At 34.4% G+C, this 22,477-nt stretch overlaps 1 protein-coding gene across 1 annotated transcript in view; it reads left to right on the top strand.

Moving 5' to 3' along the window:
• DPYD (dihydropyrimidine dehydrogenase) overlaps window positions 1-22,477 on the top strand; it is an 858,821-nt gene that overhangs the window by 498,821 nt on the left and 337,523 nt on the right. Inside the window, exon 14 of the mRNA XM_042952991.1 lies at window positions 20,913-21,077. Within this exon, the coding sequence (XP_042808925.1) occupies window positions 20,913-21,077 (165 nt within the window). The remainder of the gene's footprint in view (window positions 1-20,912; window positions 21,078-22,477) is intronic.

The following is a 22,477-nucleotide window of genomic DNA, read 5'->3' as shown; positions in this document are numbered from 1 at the left end:
AAAGAGCAAAAATAGAAATGGCTGTTGGGTAGGCAGTGAACAATGTTGGCTGACTTTGGTTTCACTATAATCTATATGGCTAAGAATTTATTATTTGATATTTAGGATATTTTAATTTTCTTTTGCTACTATAAATAATGCTATACTTAGATTTTAAATAAATTCTTAGTAGCGAGATTGTAGTTCAAAGAGTACATTTCTGTTTCCTAATTCTTTCAAGTTTTCCAGCATAAAATTCACTAACTGTCCATGAAGTTCCTTATTTCCTCAAGCTTCTATCAGACAGTTTTATCATTAAAATAAATCCTGATTTGATAGGTATATAATAGGATGCCACTTTAATATTTACTTCTTTCATTATTAATGAGGTAAAACATTCTTTATTATTTCATTTTTTAAATTTTATATGGAATTTTTAAATTTTGTTTTCTGTTTATTTATATCTTTTGGCCAGTTTTTTTCTATTAGAGGGCTCATCTTTTTGCTGATTTAAAACCTGTATAGTCATACTTACATAATTTATGCCTCCTGGCCAGAGTTTTCTTTGGCTTTGGATTGATAGTCAAATTCACACTCACCATCAAGTTTACTTAGCTGTGAAAAGGATCTGAGACATGTCTGTGTAGCCCTTACAGAAACAGCAAAGAGCAACTACCTTCGGTCTCTGATGCAACTTCTGTATCCACAGTTCATTCTGTACTGTGGACTTACATGGTCCCTAGAAAAGAAGCTGACCAGGTAAGAACTCAGTTCAGAGCTCTAGGATCCACTTATGTGTTGTTTTGTTTTGTTTTGTTTTGTTTTTACTCTGTTAGTCCATGGCTCCATCCTTTGATGTACCTGTATCACATCAATTACAGATTACTTAATGACCAAATTCAACAAGGTGCTGGCATCCAATGAATAAAGCATATCTTCAGCAGGACTCCTAATTATCCTGAATGGAATATACATTCTTTGAGTTACTGTTGCAAGGAGGATTTGACCAGAATCCAAGTCTTTAGCTATCTGTAAGGCTAGATTAGAGGTCAGCAAACTTAAGGTCCCTAGGCCAGATATGGCCTCCTGCCTAGTTTTGTAAATAAAGTTTTATTGGAGCACAGCCACATCTATTAGCTTAGATTGTCTATGGTGGTTTACATGGTACAGTTGGAAGTAGTTATGGCAATGACTGATTAACCCACAAAGACTAAAATATTTACTAAATGGCTCTTCACAGAAAAGTTTGCTGACCCCTGAGCTAGAACAAAGGCCAGAACTCAGCTATTAATTCTTTTTTTTCCCAGTATATCAAGAATTTTAATCCATGCTAGCCATGTTGCAAATAGTTTCCAAGCTTTTCATTTGCATTTTTTTTAATTATTTGTAACTATAGATGTTCCTCCATTTGCATTTTTTCTAATTATTTGTAACTATAGATGTTCCTCCATTTGCATTTTTTCTTATTATTTGTAAGTATAGATGTTCCTTCCTTCCTTCCTTCCTTCCTTCCTTCCTTCCTTCCTTCCCTCCTTCCTCTTTCCTTCCTTACTTCCTGTTTATTTTCATCACTTTTATACTTAGTTTCCCAATCATCCAGAGTTTATTTTCGTGTAAATATTTATCAACTGTCCTAGGACAATTGATGACTCATATTCTTCCATTAATTAAATGTTATAGTATAACTATACACCATATTCACTCTCATGCCCACATACATTGGTCTTCTCCCATGTTCCATTGATCTTTCTGTTTCTTCTTGTGACAAAGCCATACTGTTTAAATTACTGATTTTTACTATGTGTGCTGTTTTTACTAATATATATTATCACCCCTTTCCTCTTTTTAGAACATATTCTTAAGGTATTCTTATTAATTTATTTCTATAGGTATAGTTTTGAGTCCTTTTTTTATAATTCCAAATCTATCATAAGAATCTTCAATAGAATTTCATTTTATTCATAATTTATAGAATTCTGTATAAGAAAAAGACAAAAATTTGTTATAAGAGTATTATATATCATTCAAAATAAATAAAAAATTAGGAAGGATATTCATAATAATAAAATTACATGTCTGTATGCATTTCTATATTATATACTACCATGACACTTTGTACCTAAATATGAGTAACACATGTTTCATGTTTTTCAATCATTTTGATGTTGTTTATTAATTTAATTTGATTTTAAGTTTATTTTTAAGAGAGAGTGTGAGAGAGAGTGTGCATACAAGTGGGATGTGGGGGACAAAGAGAAATGGAAAGAGAGAATCCCAAGCAGGCTCTGCACTGTCAGCACAGAGCCCGAAGTGGGGGCTTGAACTCAGGAACCATGAAATCATGACCTGAACCAAAGTTAGACACTTAACCAACTGAGTTACCCAGGCACCCCCATAGGTTATTTATTAATTTTAATGGATAGTAACTGGTACAGCCTAATTGTTCTCTAAGTTATTGCTAAATGAATGAATAATAAGTACATTAAAAATTTCTAATATAAAATTAGTATAAGTAATATTAATCTGTACATTGCTTTAAGGATAGTTGTCTTAATACCTAAGCACTAATCAGAAAATACCAAATCCTAGAAGTTATTAGAGATAGTCCCTTGAAATTTAAAATGTGAAATATGTCTGCCAGTACTCCTCATTATATCTAATTCTAAATATATATTTGGTATGTTTTCCTATATTTAGTCAAACATTGAGAGTATGTATAACTGGGCTGTATTAGCATTTGTACTTCACTGTGTTAACGTTCATATTTACTCAGAAAATGAAATGGTTATGTTTCCGTTCTTTACCCTAAACTGCAGTGTTCATCATTAGAAGATTTCATTGTAGCTTGGAATTTTTTAGGTCAGTGACCCATGATTAGTATTAGTATTAGTATTAGTATTAGTATTAGTAGTAATAGTAGTAGTAGTAGTAGTATACCCAATAATTAGTATCTGTTCAAAAATTCAGTATCACGTTTTAAGTTTTAATGAGACATAATTGACATACAAAAAATTTGCACACATTTAATATATACATCTTAATTAATTTGGGCATATGCATACACCCATTCTGTCACCACAACCAAGATACTAAACATATTCTTTATCTCCCCCAGAATTTCCTTGTGTTCTTTTGTGGATTTTTTTGGTAAGAACACTTAACATGACATCTAGCCTCTTAACATATTTTGAATTGCACAATACCATATCATTATAACTATAGGTAAAATTTTGTACAGCAGATCTCTAAAATGTACTTATCTTGCATAACAAAAACTTCATACCCATCACTAATAATCAAGAAAATTCAGATCAAAACCACCATTAAATATCACCTCATACCTGATAGGTTGACTATAAAACACATATGCACACACATACATACAAAACCCATAAGTGTTGGTGAGGTTGTGGAGAAACTGGAACCCTTGTGTTCTCCTGGTAGAAATATAGAATGATGCAGCTATAAAGAGAAATATTATGGAGGTTTCTCAAAAAATAGAGCTACCATGTGATCCAGCAATCCCACGTCTGGGTATATAAACAAAAGAGTTGAAACAAAGATCTCAAAGTTTGAAATGAGGATATCTGCACCCCCATGTTTATTGCAGCATTATTCATAGATCCACTGACAGATAAATGGATAAAGAAAATGTGTTCTATACGTATAGTAAAATATTATTCAGCCTTAAAAAAAAGAAGGAACTCATGCCATTTGTGACAACATGGATGAACCTAGGGAACATTATGCTAAGTGAAATAAGCCAGTCATAGGAGGATAAATACTGCATAATTCCACTTACGTAACATGTCTAAAATAGTCAAACTCATAGAAGGAGAGTACAGAATAGTGGTTGCCAGGGTCTGGGGAAGGGGAAAACAGAGAATTGTTTTTCAAAAATTCAGTATGTTAGTGGAGAACTTTTTCTCCTATTTTCTTCTCTTTTTAAGGGTTTTTGGGCTAATAAGATTTGGGTGAGGGTTGGGGTTTGTCATAACATTTCTAAACCCTCCCCTTAAAAATAGATATTTATTAAAAATAGGATATCACACAAATACAAAATATCACCTGGAATGGGACTTACAGGCTTATTTGCAGTTATCTGCCTGTTCCATCACTGTTAATTACTACCCTGGTTAATATGTATGTTAGTCTTGTTTTGGTTGCAACATCTTAGACTGAAGTGAAAAATATAAGGGGGTATCCTACTGACATGAATGAAGTTGCCTAAGGAATAAAGTATAATAAGAAACTGGAACCATGTCTAAAATTATTGCCTCTGAATCAGTCTAAACCTATATGTATGGCTCCTGCAACCAAGTGGATGAAGGAGAGAAAAGGCAATTCTTGGAAAAGATGTGCTACATAGATAATCCAGTAGGTATCTCCTACGCTATTCTCAAATACTTTAGTTAAGAAGAACTCTCTAGAGACAAGTAATTGACTCTTTAAATAGCTTTGGATGTTAGAGAGTACTGAAATGCTGTTGAATAGTTTCTAATTATTGTGCCGGTTATCCCATCTTAAGGTGATTCAGAAAAAGTCTAAATTTCCTCTGAATGACTGTCCTTCAGATAAGTGATAAAAGCTTTTATCCCTTTTTTAGTTTATTCAAGCTAACTATGCTTATTTCCTTTAACTATTCTTGATATGATACAACTCTATCTCTTAACCTTTTCTTCTGCTGTTGTTTTCCACTGAAAGTGTTCTCATTTGCCCAAAACTGGAGATAGAACTCTGAAGAGCTTTGAAAAGTGTGTGAATCACATTCCTTTTTCTAATACTAATTTACTACTTATTAATCTTTTCAGCTGATAAACTATGCCTTCTCTATCTTGTACATGTGTATTGGAGTGCTGGACCCAAAGTATAATCACTTATTACATGTTATTAAATAAAATCCACCATTCTGGCCCATCACCATCTTTTTGGAATTTGATTCTGTATCCTACACATTGGTCTCCCTCTCTGACTCTAGCATTTTTTCCCCTATTCTGAGATCTATACCTTGGTTTATGATCTCCTTGCAAACATATTGAAGATAGAGGTAGTGCAATTTGCTACTTTTGAGGAAACTTTATTGATCTCATTATACACACTTGCATCAGTGTAGTAAGCATCTCAGGCTTATTCAATGGCTTTTTAAAAGGATATATATGGCCTGGATCTTTTCTACATTGTAGCACTCACAATCTCTGGCTCAAATCCTTTCCCTTTTCCAGAATAAGCAGTGTGGCATGTCATCAGGGGAACTAATTCAGAAATTTTATAATCTGTTAGGGGGCCATGTATCACTAACATATGCAGCTGCATTAAGTTAGCACTTAGAACCCTCACCCCCAAGACCAGTGTTCTTCCATTTTCTGGATCCAGGTGTACTACTCAGAGCCATGCATAGCCTCCTGAATACCCAGCACCAATTCACCATTGGTAAGGTAGACAGCCACATTATATTGCATATATTAGAAGTATATGAGGGCAAAGAATGTTAATGCACAGAAGAAGACCATGGAATTATAATAATTATTCTTTGAATTATTTGTATTGTATCACATACTGTTTTAAGCACATTTCATGTGCCTCCTTTGAGCTTATCCAAGATAATTTTTTGAGATGTTATCTCTATCACATTTTACCAACAAAGAAAATGAAGTAAAAAGGTTGTTATTTGTCTAAGTGGCCCAGCTAATATGATTAAATAATTAGATGTGAACTCAAGTAGTTTGACTTTATTCTTTTATTTTAAGTCTGTTTGATTGTTTGCTTGTTTGTTTAAGTAATTTCTACACCCAACTTGGGGCTCGAACTCATGACCCAAAATCAACAGTTGTGCACTCCTCTGAGTGCCAGGTTGCTGGCAGTTGCTCCTATTCTTTGTAACTAATACACCTTGTTGCCTCTTTATATCAAAAAAAAAGTTTCCAAAAATGTAGGTGAAATGGGTGAAGTAAGTTTGGGGTAAGCAGTATTGCCTAAGTCTCTTAAACTGGTCTCTTACTCCATTAAATTACTTTATTCTAATTCCCCTCAACACCGTCAGCACATTCAATAAATATGACCTCTCTGTGTCTACATTCAGGTCTAAATATAGCTATCTATCAATTATTTGTGAAAATGATGGACATGCTCTGGCTGGGGATAGAACCCTTTTTTATAATATTAGAAATCCTTTTCCATATGAATCAGCAGTTATTTAAATACTTTTTCTAGCTTATATCCTCTGTCTTATCTAAGGAAGCAATCAGAGATCCCTTGCTTATTATGGTTCAGGAACCTGGGATCTTCCACATTTCTCTCTATATTCGGTTTGTAACCACTTTTTAAAAGTAAGATTTTGAAATTACTCCCATTGTAAAATCGATCCAAGACATTATAATTCAATTATAAGATCATAATCTAGTGCTATAGTTAGTATCTCCAGTCTAAGTTGTGAACCTTCAGCATAATTTAATTTTGTTATAGAAACAAACTTATCAATATGCTAATGAATAAATTTCAAAATTCTCTTCTCTATAGCTAGTATTAAACAGTGGTGCTTGTAACTATTGTTTTATTTTCACTACTATAAAATCAGTAATACTTTTTTTTTAATCAACCACAGCCAAAAAGCTTAGTGAGAAAATAGTGGCATTTTATTTATCTGTCCTTTGTCTTTTCAATTTTATCTTCCCCTAGGGCTATTTTAGCAGACAAGTTGTACTTCTGTAGGCCTGCAGTGTATAAATTACTCATTCTTTAGCCTTTGGTAATCAGAACCATGAGGTTTTATTACATTTAAATTTATCACATAAAAGGCTTCTGGAGATCTATGATGTTTGTGTAACCCTCACCTAAACTTGAAAATAATTTTATATAGTGCTATGAAACATTACAGATATTAGTACTACATTTTCTTTCTAATGAGGTTGATCTATTAAAAGGCAATTCACTTCTACCATTTTCACAAAAACAATTCCTGCTGATAAACATTAGTATTTGACTATCCCCAGAGTCAGTCAGACTATCCTCTCTGACTGTCCACAGAGGGCTGTAAGGACCATGGAACCAGCTTTGACTAATTTTGGAGATTTCTGAAAACTTGCCAAAAAATACCACCCATTTAAAAAAATATTTTGATCTGTCTTCCTCTTTAAATTTTATTTGTAATCAGTTGTTGTATATTGCCCAGCTGTTTATTTTTTATTGCTACGTCTTGTCGAGCAGCTTAAATGTTTTAAACCCTACTACACCTTAAAAAACGAGACTATTCACGGGGCGCCTGGGTGGCTCAGTCGGTTAAGCGTCTGACTTCGGCTCAGATCGTGATCTTGCGGTCTGTGAGTTTAAGCCCCACGTTGGGCTCTGTGCTGACAGCTCAGAGCCTGGAGCGTGTTTCAGATTCTGTGACTCCCTCTCTCTCTGATCCTCCCCCATTCATGCTCTGTCTCAAAAATAAATAAACGTTAAAAAAAAAAGAAACATGACTATTCACGTTTCACCCTTAGAGCTTGGTAAGACAATCAGTATGATGCTTTACCTCATCCTCCTTAGTCATCCTTGGCTTTCCTCTTTAATTTGACCCTACACACTTGGGACAAGGGTCTATGAATATGGCCCACTGGCCAAATCTGGTCCCTGGCCTGTTCTTGTATAGCCTATGAGCTAACAATGATTTTTACTTTTTTTAAATCGTTGGGAAAAAAACAAAAGAATAATATATGTGACTTGTGAAAGTTATGTGAAATTCATATAAGTAGCAATAAGAAATAAACAGCTGTTTAATACATAATTTATGAAATTCAGATTTTAGTGTCCATAAATAAATTTTCATTGAAACATAGACATTCTTATTTGTTACATTTTGCTATGATTGCTTTCTTGTAACAGTGGCAGAGTTCAGTAGTTAAGTGGAGTGATAGAGATCATACTACCTGCAAACCCTAAAATATTTATTACCTGACTGTTTATAATAGAAGTTTAATTTTACTGACCTCTGCTCTAGACAAAATTACTAATCTTCTTAAGTTAGAATTTTAGTTTCCTCTATGGATAGATACCTCTTCTTTTTAAACTCCAGACAGATCTTTTTTTATTTATGAGAGAGAGAGAGTGCAGTCACACGTGCGTGTGTGTGTACACACACACACACACACACACACACACACACACACACGCAAATGGGGGAGGGGTAGAGAGCGAGGGAGAGAGTAAATCTCAAGCAGGCACCACTCTCATCACAGAGTCTGATCTCACAAACCATGAGATCATGACCTGAGCTGAAATAAAGAGTGGGACGCTTAACCGACTGGCCTCCCAGGCCCCTTGGGAGACAGATCTTTTTAAATATCCTCCTGTCCAGAGGTCTCTAAAGCACTAAGATATGGTAAGAATGTGTGAAAATAACTGTTAACATTATGCTTATCTCTTTTTTCTGATTTCTTTTTTTGTAAATGTTTTATTTAGAGATGCATGGTCAAAAGGTTGCTTTTATTGATGGATACATGATCAGAAAATTCTGGAGACCACTGCCTTATATATATATGTCATAATGTTTTCTATAAAATGTAAATGTGCTACAGGATATTAATTGGTAATAAATGAAAAAAAGAATTAACAGGTTTGTGATAAAATGGGTTATAGACAAGTAGTTTTAGTCCCGGATATCTCAAGGCCTTTACTATGCTTAGATACTGTATGCATCACCAAGAGAAGCTATCTTCTTGATGGTTTCCCAAGGTGATCTGATCACAGAATCCCCCATTCATCTCCAAATATCTCAGTAAATACTCTTGGAAAGTGTTCTTTCCTTCCATAGGATGTTCAAGAAGGTTAACTTTCATTGTATATGTAGAAACACAGATGATAATTGTAGACCACTATATAAATAAAAGCTGTCATTTGGAGATGCTTTTATCAAACTTGACACCCAGACAAGAATTTAAGTGACTCAATTAATTGCTACTTAAAGGTATTTATTGTTGTTGTTATTGCTATTTAATTTATAAATTAATTTAAATACACTTAAAGTCAGAATGTGATTACAGCCCAAAAGAAAACTGACCACGCATTGTTTCTTCTAACTACCTAATGACCTAAGAAGTTGGTGGTTAGAGTCTCAGATCAGTATTTTAAGCAAAATGATCAGATTTTGAAGTTGAAGATCTGTAATGCACCAAGATGCCTTATTTGGGGGTAGCATACCTCTGAACTGCATCTCTACCAACATCCAGTTTATTTTTAGGTTAACTCTAATAATATTTATTTTAGGGTTATATCCAGCATTTCCATCTGCCCACCTCTTTTTCATTATGATTATGATTATACTTTCAGAATTAATAACTATCATGAGTAAAATAATTGGTTAAATAATTTAAATGGTGGAATTCTACATTTTATACTGTCTTCTGAAGGATGAGGAGATAAGAGAGTACATTATCTCTGAAGACTGGGTTTGAACCAACTGACAAATGTAAATACAGGGGTGGAAAAAGTGTTTCTCAACCCTCTTCAGATCCTGGCTGGGTCTGAAAATTAAACTGACAAAGACAGATTAACAGGAGAAAAGCATACACATTATATTGAATTTTTACATGTACATGGAAGTCTTCCAGAGAGAGTGAAGAGCCAAAGTGACCAGAGCAGGAAGCTGTTATACCTTTTAGACAAAGAAATAATAATGTTTGTGAAGAAGTGACAGGACAGAGGGGTTTGGGTTAGGGGTAGCAAGTGGTAAAGAAGTTAACTAGGAAGATAAGGATGAGTTTAACAAGGGCTGTCTGTATGGATTTCTTGGCCCTAAACTCCAGGTCTCTGGTGATTAAGAATGTCTTCCCTCCTCCTGATACAGAGAGGGGATCTTTCACATGGGAGTTTTAAGACCTGTGCCAGAGAATTAGGGCCAGAGGTGTGAGGTCAGAGTGACTTTCCTTCTGCCACCTTTTTAAAATTCCTTCAGTTGAAGATCTGTAGTGCACCAAGATGCCTTATTTGGGGGTAGCATACCTCTGAACTGCATCAATGAATAGACCTTGCCATTTAATTTTCTTTTCTATCATAAAACCTAAAAAGTGGTCCTAATAATTAAAATAAAGTCCTGTTATGAATAACACATTATAAAGCCCAGAATTCTCAGAGTTTCTTTGTTTGGTTATTCGTTTTGTTTTGTTTTGAGTCTAACGTGTAAAATCCTTCCCTGTGAAGCCATACTGATCATCTTTTAGGTATAACATGATTATCCCTATGAAACTAAAAAGAAAAAAAAAACTTGACAAAACTTCAGAGGACACAGAAAGGAAGTTTTTCAAATGTCCTTCAGTTTACTTGTTTGCATTTCCTCTAAAGAGACTGGTGGGAAGCAGTTTGGAGTTTACAATAGCTTTGAAAGCATTTATTGTTCCAAGGCTAATTTTAACCTGTAATAAAGATTGCTTTTTTTATTCAGTTGAATGTGATATCCAGTAATTGTTTGTCAAGGCTAAGTGCTATAGGACATAATACATTCTTTAAATGGTGTTTTGTAATTATAATACAAGCATCTTTATGGCCTAATATATGAAAGAATGCTATTGGGTAAGGGTGCTAGAATTATGAGAAAGCAGACTTAAAATTTTATTATTTCAAGTGTTAAATCTCATGGCTGCTGAACTTACATTTAGAGGAGTTTGACTTTGTGTATTTGCTCAAATGAATGATTTTTTTGTTAACAATGTTTTTGCAGATCTTGTCAGAAATAAACTTTCTTTTTCTCCCTCATACTGCATTTTCCCATTTGTCAGTAGGATACTGGTGGGGAGGATTACCTAAGATAGCCAAAGCTTGTGTATTATTACCTGAAGTGATTTTTAATGAGTTCACGATTACCCCTAAATCATAAATTTGTGTCCTAGGCCAAAAAAGGTTTCAGATAGCAACACGCCCAATCTGAAATATTTCCAATTTGTATGTTTTATAGATAAATAACTTTTTACTGTCCTAAGGAGTATCGGCCAAAAGTGGTATAAGGGATCATGTCATACAATCTCATCATTTTGTTAGAGGAATGACCAGAAGGAATACTCCTTCTAAGACATTGTTCAGGGCCATATATAGACACAGGTGGTAATGCTGAGAAAGACCTTGCCAATCTTAAAGTCTTATTAGCTAGCTGCTTCTAGAATAATACCATCTTCAGGTGTACATCCTATTTTTTTTTTAATTTTCACTAGGAAATATAGCATGCATATAAAAGAATGTATATAATTTAGATATGCATTTTAAGAAATAATAAAATGAATACCTTTTTTTCACATTTCACACTGAAAGAGAAACAGAAGATATTCCTATACCTTTGACTCTGTGTTGCCTACTCAGATATATCCCTTTGTCTTCCCTCTAGAGGGAATGACGTAGATTTTATAATTATCATTTTCTTCCTTTTGTATATGTTTTACCACATATGTATGTCTGAACAGTATGCTGTTTAGTTTTGCCTGTTTCTCTATTTCATTTAATATAATCATAGAGTTTACATTTTTATGCAACTTGCTTTATTCTTGTTATTGTTCAATACTTTGTTTTTCACATCTATCCCAGTCCAATTAGCATTAGCCCATTCATTTTCTCTGTTGTATGCCATTTGCTCATCGTTTCTTTTGTTCAAAATGTCATTATTTCACCCTTATCCTTGAGTTATAATTTTGAAATTATGCACTTCTCAGTTAACATTCCTTCTTTATAGAAAATATTTCACTCTCTTCTGACTTCCATTGGCACTGCCAGGAAGTTCACTGTCAATCTGCTTTTCCTTTGTAGAGAGTCTTCTTTTTTCTCTGGCTGCTTTTTAAATCTTCTCTTTGTTTTTTGGTGTTTTATTTACTACAAGGTGGCAGTTAAAAAATAAATAAAAACTTTCCTTGAGTTTGTTATTGTCCCTGAATTTGAAGACTGCTGTCCCTCATTGATTCTTTTGAATCTTTAACAATCTCTATTGAACTGATGCCTCTCTCAAGACTCCCCATTATATTCTTGGGAGCCCCACTTAGATTTCTCCTTTCATTCTTACTCATTTTCTATGCCTCTCAACTCTGCATCATGTTTTGCATCCCATTTGACTTTGCTGCCTTTCAGGTAGTCTTCCCATGTATCAACTTGACTAATTCTCTTCAGCTATGTCTAATCTCTTGTTTACCCCAAACTCTTAAAATTCTGTTTTCCCAATTTGTTATATATGTGTGTGTGTGTGTGTGTGTGTGTATTTAAATTTCTAGATATTCCTTCTTTTGCTTATATTTTAAGTTTCTGTGATAAGTTTTGAGTTTCTTATTCTTTGATTATACATCCCTCTTTTATTTTTCAAACATAATAAACATTTGATTCTAAATCTGATAATCTCAGTTATCTGTATTCCCTTGTAAGTCTGGTTTTGTAGCTTTTTCTGCCTCCTGACTCTCACTTCCAATATTTTTTTTCTCATTTGTTTAGCAGAATTATTCTGTTAGGAGTTCACTTTCCATGGAAATTTATTTATGGGAATTTTTTGATACCTGGTGTAAAAAATCCCTCCAGACAGAGTTGGAGACTGCGTCTCCTAGTTACCTGTGGACACCATGACTAGGGGTCACCTTTAAACCAAATTTTCAACTTGAAGTTTTGCAGTCCACACAAGTGTGCAATCCTAAGGGAGATTTATTTTCTTTTTCATCCATAATTAAGGCTAAAATGGACATTTACACCACCATTGCCCTCTGGGTGTTTCCTAGTTCACAAATTGAGAGCATTGCTTTTTGTTTGTCCTTTCTTATGGTTAAGCCCTGACTTTTTCTCTCTCTAAGGTATGTCTGAGCCATTAGAAATCAGGCTGTAGGCCATCAGGGACCAGCAGAAACCTTGAGAGAAGACACCACCCTGCAGGTAGTTTGTCCTTAAGAATCTCTGCTTTGTCGTCATTTTTGATCCCTGAGAAATTTTATTTTGACACCAGTTCAGTTGTGCATCTTGTTAACCTTACTGCAGAAATGGAAAACTAATTCTTTAGATGCTTCCTTCCTTAAATGATGGCTATTCGTTTACAGTGGCTTCTAGAGTAAAACCAGAGGATTTATATACAAGTTTTATAAAAAGTGAAGTTTCTTAAAAAATATTTATCATTTTCAATGAAAATTCTGCTTTAATACTTGGAGATGATTAATAATTATTAAAACTGACTCATGCTTACACCTTCACAGCTGCTGTTCTGGGCCTTAAAAGATTTCTTCAAAGCATATCACATGATCATCTTATAAGCAGGCCAGCAGAAATTTCTAAGTTAATTACAGTTTGGCAGAGTGTATCCAAAACCTCTTATCTGAACAGTGAGCCCAATAATTTAATCAGTCTGTCTGTTGATTAATCACGTTCTAATCCATCTGATATCAGCTCTGAAAAAGCTCTTCATCTGTTCCTTGTAAAACTTATCTCTGTGAATGCACAGCTGCTGTGAGCTATTGGTATTAATAACTTGAATAGGAGACAGAACACAATGGATTCTCAAAGCCTGCAGAAAAAAGTTTGAACTCCTTAAAACAGTCATTCAGGACTCTGTAATCTGACCCAACTCTACAATCTTCACATCCTCATTTCCTGTTGCTTTCTCAACTTCAGCCCATGTACTAGTTAAGGCCAGGTGCCTGAACTCTTCTGTTTTGACTGTTTCTAAAGCTCATGTTGATGAGCGAATAAATATGTATTTAATCAAACACCACATCGGACATGTGCTATAATATTTCACTTAAAATCCTGCAACCTCTCTGTCATATAGCAAAGCATGTAGTGAAGCCAGTTTGACAGATGAGAAAGTCAAAGAGCAAAACAAATTACTTTTTGGTGTCCTATTTACAAAGTTATAAGCTCTTTGAAAAAGGGCAAGAGGAAAGACAAAAGGCTACACGAGTCTGTGATTGAACATTTTACTAGTATGACATAAATAAAATTCAAAAAATTAATCTCCATACTTGGACAGTGTGAGATACCAAATCCTTTAGACGTTTGTCACTGTCTAAGAGGTCAGGGATGTTTGATCCAAAGTGAGCACTAGAGAGTGTGTGAGTAAAATTCCTTCCCTGACACATAGTAGACATTCAGAATATTCAGTTTCTATTCCTTGTTCCCCTCCTTTAGCCTAATCAGGTTGTAAATTGTTTCCCTGTTCATTCTAGAACACAATGTGTTGTTTGTTTTTCCTTTTACTTGTACTGTCTTACCCTTCTTAATAGACTATCCATTGCATCAATTCAGTCCAGCTGCAAGACTGAGATTGAGTGTACCCCAGGCTGTCTGTGTTGACTGTCTTCAGCACATCAACACATTGGAGTCACAGAATTCTCGATGCAACCTAAAACATGAGAGGATTTTAAAGAGTTCTTGCAACTTTGATCTTGCAAGGTTTGGGGCTACAGGAATAGGAAATGGACTGTTATGGTTTATTCAAGACTATGGAAATTTTCATTTCATTACATGATAATAATTTTGTCTGTTTTACATCCACTTTCCTAATTAATAATTATACTTCATTAGTGTCCATATGATATTTTCTTGTAAGCCTTCTAAGGTGAACCTTGCAGAGACCAGTCCTGTGTAGTAGATTCTTTAAGATTCCTTTAAAATTACTTGCTTAGCTCTCAATTACTCCATTTTTGTTTATATGACCATATATATGAATCATGGACTTGAGAGATTACAAGATTTGAATATGACTCTACCTATACCTTATAATTTGGAACCTGTCAGGGGCCTATGGTTCTATCATATGAACTGTAACAGAGGAAGCCCTCCACAGAAAGAGGGAAGGATGAAGAGCTATGCAAATAGAAGCAGAGAGAAGAGACAGAGAAACATTTCAAAATGAATTTCCTTCCTTCCTTCCTGTTACGGGATTTTTTCCCTTTTCCTTAAAGTAAATGCCACATCCCTACTTCTTAAAAAAGTCTAACTTGTTTAAATTGATTTGTTTTTCTTGCACTTAAAATTAGTGCTGATTAGTATCACCTGCATCAAATGTTAAGTGGTCACTAATATTATTCATATCACCTAAATGTGCCTGAATTCTAGTCTCATCTCTAATGCTCACTAGAGCTGGGCAGCAGTAGACAAATTCTCTGATAATTTATCTTGTGTTTGTAGATAACACTGTTATTCTTGTTCACTGTGTTTTCCATGTGGGTAGACCGATTCAAAGTTCCTGATGACAAATGGGTAAATTTGGTCACAATTTCAGGTTTTTGAGCGCTATCTTTATATAAGACACTAGGATGGAAAATTGATGTATTAAGAACAAATTTTCATCCTACCCATTCCACCCCTCCAAAACAACCACGAACAGATTATTCTGACCATTATAACATTTATTTTGAGGAGTGATCAAATATTAATATACTTAGCTCATGAAGAAAATAAAATGTTAGGTACTTCTTTCATAATAGTGGAGTTGCACTGGAAACTGGGCCACTGTTGAATTTTATTTTACTTTTTTGCTATTCCCAGGGAAGCAGTATGCCAGATTTATAATGATAGAACCATATTACATAACAGGATATTTGTTGTTAGATTTATTTGCAAAGTGATTCTCCTCTTTTATGGAATAATGTATAGATAAAGCCCACTCATACAGAAAGTGATATATTTTAGAAGACAATTTGTCATGCAGTGCATTTAATTTTTAAAATTCTAGGTTTTAAAACTAATTAAAAGATTTGTTTGACATGAAGAGCCAGTTTATGGCAGAATTTTGGAAATTAAGAAAGGAATGACTTACCCCTAAGATTTAAATTACAGGTTTTCAGGTAAACCAATGAAACTTTACCTATAGTGTATAACAATATGCACTATGATACCACAAAACGCATAAAACAGATTTCTCATTTTACCATGTGTTTCTGCAGTTCAAGAGTGAAACTTCTTTAAAATTCTATATCACTAATACTTTTAGAAAGTCATCGTTGCTCCACCATCCCCAATTTCTCCCCCAGCATCTACCTATTGTAAGAGGTAACCACTCCTCTGAATTATTTTAATTATTTTCTTATACTTACATTTGGTCACATAAATGTGTTTCACTAAACAGTATGTTATGGTTTTTTTTGTTGTTTTGTTTTAGGTATCATATTCTATATATTTTTCCACAGGTTGCTCTTTTCACTCAACAGATTTCTAAATTAATCTGTTGTGGTAGAGTAGCTCTGGTTCATTCTGCAAATTTTATTTTTCATTTTAATTCAACGTTTTTGGACCCTGTTTCTTTTCCTAGCCTCTTAACAAGACATCTCTGCAAAGTTTCTTTTTCTGTTCATTGAGGCCATCGTGACTATCTTGATCCAGTGGTAACCATGGAAACACTATAGTTTTTTTTTTTTTTCTTGAGGATAAGAGAGGTCAAGTAAATGAACTTAAACAAGCAAATATAATCAGCCTGTTTACCATTTAAATCTCTTTACTAATGCTGAAAATCACTAGCATCACTTCAAATGTTAAGGGGTCACTAACATTCGATTATATAATGGTAGTTACAATATCACACAAAGCAGAGATATCACCTAACATTTTCTTATCTATAAACATCAATTTTAAAAAATCAGTATATTGTTAATGCACTGAAGACTAGAACTATGGTAATTCCTCTTCTTTGTTATAGAGAATAAGCTTGTTTGTTCTAAATATTCTGAATATGTTTGTTATATTAATTCCCTTAAGCAATGCTAATATAATTTAGCTATTAAATATTAAAGCAAAATATTATCTTATGAAATCATGCTCAAATTCTAGTATTCCCAGGTCAAAAGCTTTAGTAAGTTATTGCCCAATTATTGAAGCTTTAACTCTATAATCATATAACCAAGGGTAATTGGTTGTATCCAAGTTTTCATTCACCTTTCACTTAACAATTCCAAGAAGTCTTAAGTTAGTAGAGAAGGGTTTTTTTTTTTTTTTTTTGGATAAGGTAATAATAGCAAATATGAATGAATTTGGGAAAGAAAACCTAGAATAAAACTTCTATTATCAATTTATCACTAGGTGACAATCTTGGAATCTTGGAATCTCGGCACTTACACTGAATTTGGAATACACTGAATTTTTAAATTGCTACAATGGCAACAGTTGACTCACTGATAGTTGACAAGCTCTACACATTAGGCATATGCAATTTGGGCGGTTGTTAAGGATCTTTTTTCTTGGCTTGAGTTAAAGAAAGAGAACACTAACCTGTTCAGAGAAACACTGCCTGTTATAAATCAACATAAAGGAATTAGCAACCCTGATTATGAAGTAGATAAAATTTCCCTCTGATTTGCTTGCACTTACTGTTTGATCTTGGTTAAGGAGATCATTGATAATTCTCCCATTGTATATTTAGAGTTTAATACCAGATTATAAAAGAGAAAAATAAAACACCCCCAACATTAAAAATAAATTTAACTCACAGTATTCAAAAGAAAAATCTCTAATGTCAGAATTTTAGGTTTTAAGGTACCACTGAAGTGGGGCATTTTAAGAATGGAGCATTTGCTTGACTGTCCTCTATTTATTTTTTTATTAAAAAAATTTTTTTAATGTTCATTCTTGGGTGATAGAGAGACAGAGCATGAGTGGGAGAGGAGCAGAGAGAGAGGGAGACACAGAAAATGAAATAGGCTCCAGGCTCTGAGCTGTCAGCACAGAGTCAGACACTGGACTTGAACTCACAAATCTATGAGAGCATGACCTGAGCCAAAGTCGGACCCTTAGCTGACTAAGCCACTCAGACACCCCTGACTGTCCTCCATTTAAATCTTGTTAATTTGGCCATTTGGCCACTGTGGGTTGTTGGCCTAATTGTTATTAGGCAGGTTACTGTAAAATAGTATATGGCTTAGAATTACTGGACCATTGCGGTTTTCCTTACTCAGTATAGGTGCAATTCTTCTATGCTGTGTCTTCTTTATTTTATGATATTAAAAAAAAAAAAGTCTAAACATACTATGAAGATGTGGTCCCAGCCTAGGGCACAGACACAAGAAGCAACTATAGTTGGTTAAGATCGTAATACATTCATCAGCCAAGAAATCCTCTAGGTAGCCAATGACCAGTTTAGGAATTCGCATCCACCTGACCCAGAAAGCCTTAGAGTCAGATTGTATCTGAATAAAACCATTGTATTTGGTTCCTTGAGATCAGATAAACCCAGGAAGTTAGAGCCAACAATCCGGGAGATCTTAAAAGCTACAGTGTGAGGAAGTTGAAATATGCTTCCTGTCACTGAGGCTCTGCTGTAGGCTGAGATGGGGAGAGGTGGGCAATCTGTGTCAAGCACAGTGTTACCAACTGTAGTTGGGGACAGGGAGCTGTATTCAGGGGTCACTGAGGTATCAGGGGAAGCAAGGAAAGTCCCCAATTCTAGAGTAACAGACTAGTAGGAAAGGATCTAAAGCAAAGAACCAGTACCTGAAAATTGAATATAATGTCTGTTCAGCAACAGAATAAGGCCAGCAATAAATCCTCTATCCTTCCCCTGCCTCAGGACAAGACCCATTCTAGTGCCTAGGGTTTTGCTTTAGGCTTCTTCAAAAAACATTATTTGAGCACCTGTTAAAGGCCAGGCTAGAAGCTGCACATGTGTTAGCAAATGAGATAGTTTCTTTTCCAATCCTTATACTCTAGTGGAAGGTTCAGACAAGAATATAGACAGTTACACTACAGGATGTTAAGAATGCCAATTGGGGAAGGATATATTGCTATGGTGGCATAAGTCAGAGCAGCTTATTAAGACTTGATGATGTTGGAGACATGGAAAGGTTTCTCAAAGGGACTGAAGTCTAAGTTAAGACCTGAAGAATGGATAGGAAGAGGGATGCTGCTAACATTAGTCAGTTTTGTTGAATAAGCAGGAGGTGCTGCTAAATTATAAAGTGGTCCTTTAAATGGGTGCCCCTTCATTTGTGGGACTCTTCAGTGCCAGGGCACATGAGTTGGTGAACTGAGTAAGGACTGTATTCACTTCCTTGGCCAAGTTTTATATAGGGCAAAACCTGTGGCCTAGATTGGATTTATCTAGATGAAAGGCTTTTAGACTAGGGAGTAGAGCAGAGGAAATGAAGACTTCAAGGCTTAAAGTGAATGGCTTTTGAAAGTTGGAATATAGAAGAAAATTAGCCTGGGGCACCTGGGTGGCTCAGTCGGTTGAGCGGCTGACTTCGGCTCGGGTCATGATCTCGCGGTCCGGTCCGTGAGTTTGAGCCCCGCGTCGGGCTCTGTGCTGACAGCTCAGAGCCTGAAGCCTGCTTTGGATTCTGTGTCTCCCTCTCTCTCTGACCCTCCCCCATTCATGCTCTGTCTCTCTCTGTCTCAAAAATAAATAAACCTTAAACAAAATTTTTTTAAAAATAGAAGAAAATAAGCCTTATTTGATAGAAACATTCCTAGCATCGTGTTCTCAGACCATGGCAGCACTTGAGTTACCTACCTGGGTAAGCTGCACAGAAGCCACCTGCAGGGATGTACAGCATACATTTAAGCCTTTGCCAAGACAGAAATTTGACCCATTAAACCTGAGCATTCTGGAGTGACTTGAATGTCATTTTACCCATTATAAGATTGTGGAACACTGTTTTACAATGGCAAATCAAAGTAAGGCTGGTGGTGTTGCCCATAATTACAATAGAAGTGGAATGGCTTAATTAGTAAAACATTAACTGGCAGGATTCCTATAAGTAAAAATGTACATATTTAAGGAGGCTTATTGTAACATTTATACCATTTATTTTATAATATACTAATTCGAATGTAAAAGTGAATGTAAATTACCAGAAATTAACATGCAATGTGAAGAAAAGTCCTTTTATCCTCTGCAACTGTAGCATTTGGCAGATTCAGGAATAAATAATCTTTTGTGGCAAGGGTATGCCTTATCAAACATATGCAGATCAGCACTAATTAATGCTAATTAAGGTTTCCTGTCTATCTAGTTGGAAAAACGTCCAAATGTTATGAAATCCAGTTAGTATGCCTATTACGCTAATTGTTTTATATGGGGTGGTTCTTAATTAAAATATGTAAATTGACCTTAATTGCTATATACTAATGGGGGTTCATGTTATCTCACTAAAAGTGACAAGATGGTGAGGAGGGGTACTTAAATGACTAATTCTGATAAATCCTTAACTAAATGACCTTTACTCAAAATTAATTTTAATTGGAAGTTGGCTAAAGAAACATTTTTCTTCTTTGTTTCTTTTTAGTTTTTAGTAATGTAAGAATGTTACTCTTCTTTGTTAATACAGCTTTAGAAGCAGTTGTACATTGTTAATTACACTTAACAAGCAAGTTAATTTGACTGTTTACTGTTTATAGTTATCAGGAAGTTATTGATATCCTCATTTCAGTCTTGGAAGAACTGAATTCTCATTGAATGTGAATTTATAGTTAGAATTCTATAGGTAGGCTGACCCAGTTAGTTTGTTAGAATATGTGTTAAAGTTTGATGAGCCAATGGTACTAATATGTACTCCCTGGCTGATTTACATTGGAATTGCTTTTTAAGAAAAATAGTGGGTTTTTTTCTTTACAAAACATTAGCTTTTATTGGAATTAAAATGTCATTGAAGGTATTTGGATTAACTAGACTGAAACGATATTCTTACATTTTACTTATCAGGTTTTTATTTATTATTTAATTGCAAACAAATTAAAATATGTATGCCCAAAACCAATAAAATGAATTTACATATTTTTTAAGATGCTAACCTTACAATTACAGAAAGTAATTTAAATAAAGCTGACAAATACTTTGTTTACTCTTTCATTTGGAAGTAGTTTATATTCACATGTAATTTAAAATATATTTTTAAAATTCTTCTCTAAAAATGTGAGAAAGGACTTGGTAAAATATTGTCATATAGAAATGAGCATCGAATAAAGATTGTAGTTTTTCTTGGTCAAAAGGAGACCCAATATCTTTACTCTTTTATCAGGACATCGTGACAAATGTTTCGCCTAGAATCATCCGGGGGACTACCTCTGGCCCCATGTATGGCCCTGGACAAAGCTCCTTCCTGAATATTGAGCTCATCAGTGAAAAAACGGCTGCATATTGGTGTCAAAGTGTCACCGAACTAAAAGCTGACTTTCCAGACAATGTAAGTGTGATTTAACGTCTAAAACAAAAGAATTGGCATAAGTTGGTGAATGTTTATTTAAACATCCAATTCATAGGCTTATAAATATTAATGTGTATAATATATTTTATTAAAGAATCTGCCAGTTGCTTTGCTGATGCATAGAAAGATAAAAAAGAAAGAAAAGCTCAAGAACTCATAAAAATCCACACAATGTGAGGCTTTGTTATAAATGGGTGCCATGCAGATGGAAGAAGTATCTACATAAGCAGAGGAAGAGAAATGAAATCCTCATTTTATTGACTTGGTTTTCACTGTATGTAGCTAGTATTTATGAAGGTGATGACCTTAGGAAGAAATTGCAGGCTATAAATCATTTTAAATATAAACCTGAGGCAGAAGCGGAATATCTTCTTATATAGTTTATTTATGTTTTTTCAGTGGGAAATAATTTACCAAATAATTTTAATACCTTTATACTAAATGAGTCACTATCTTTTATAAAGCCCTTTCTTTAAAAGTACTGTGCACAAAGATTACATGTATTTCATTTCTTTATGGATTTTTATATGTCGCCAATAGTTTTTTAACCTATAGGTAGTATTTTCTCTTCAGTAGATGGTTAGAGTTGTTCTTAATTCATTTATTCTTTTTCCCCCCTCTCACTCTGATACACATATGCATACACACAACACACACACACACACACACACACACACACACACACACACACACAATTTTCTGCCTCCCTGCCCCTCATCATTTTCTGTCTCAGAGCTGGTGATGAATGGAAGTTGAGGTTTGGACAATGTGTGTCTTTGTGTTGTAGAAAAGATTCAAAGATGAATTGGAATGTTTTAAGTACTCTAATGATAGATATTTTAAAATCTAATGAAATTTGTGGATGTTTTCCCACAAACTGATAAATTCGAAAATCTTATAAAGGGACTTTCTATTTCATTCTCTTGCCTAACCCATTAAGTTGTTGTTGTTTTAGAGTATTCTGATTGGTTCAAAGCTCTCTTACCTTGAAACAAAATATACACACATAGAATAAAATTAATCATCCTCAAGTCAAACCTTCATATATAAAGGGAACTATCAATACCCATATGATATCTGTAGATTCTGTTCTTTAGGAATTTTTCACTTTCTGAAATTGATGTTGCAAATACTCTATGTTCACATTATGCAATTAACTCTAGTAAACAATTATGTTGAGCTATTTGTTTTTTCAAAGGGCCAAAATCTTGTGGGAAGCTTTTCTCAGAAAGACAGGGACAAAAAGTGGGTCAAGTATAAGAAGAATTATTAATGTGTTTTTAAACACCATCTACAGATTTTAAGTATTATACTAGGTACTGAACAACCGTAAAATAATAGCAAAAATAATAAGTGTGAGCTCTTATAATATTAAACTG

Source organism: Panthera leo, chromosome C1 (genome assembly GCF_018350215.1).
Source record: "Panthera leo isolate Ple1 chromosome C1, P.leo_Ple1_pat1.1, whole genome shotgun sequence".
Lineage (NCBI taxonomy): Eukaryota > Metazoa > Chordata > Mammalia > Carnivora > Felidae > Panthera > Panthera leo.
This window is presented reverse-complemented; position numbering and strand designations above follow the sequence as displayed.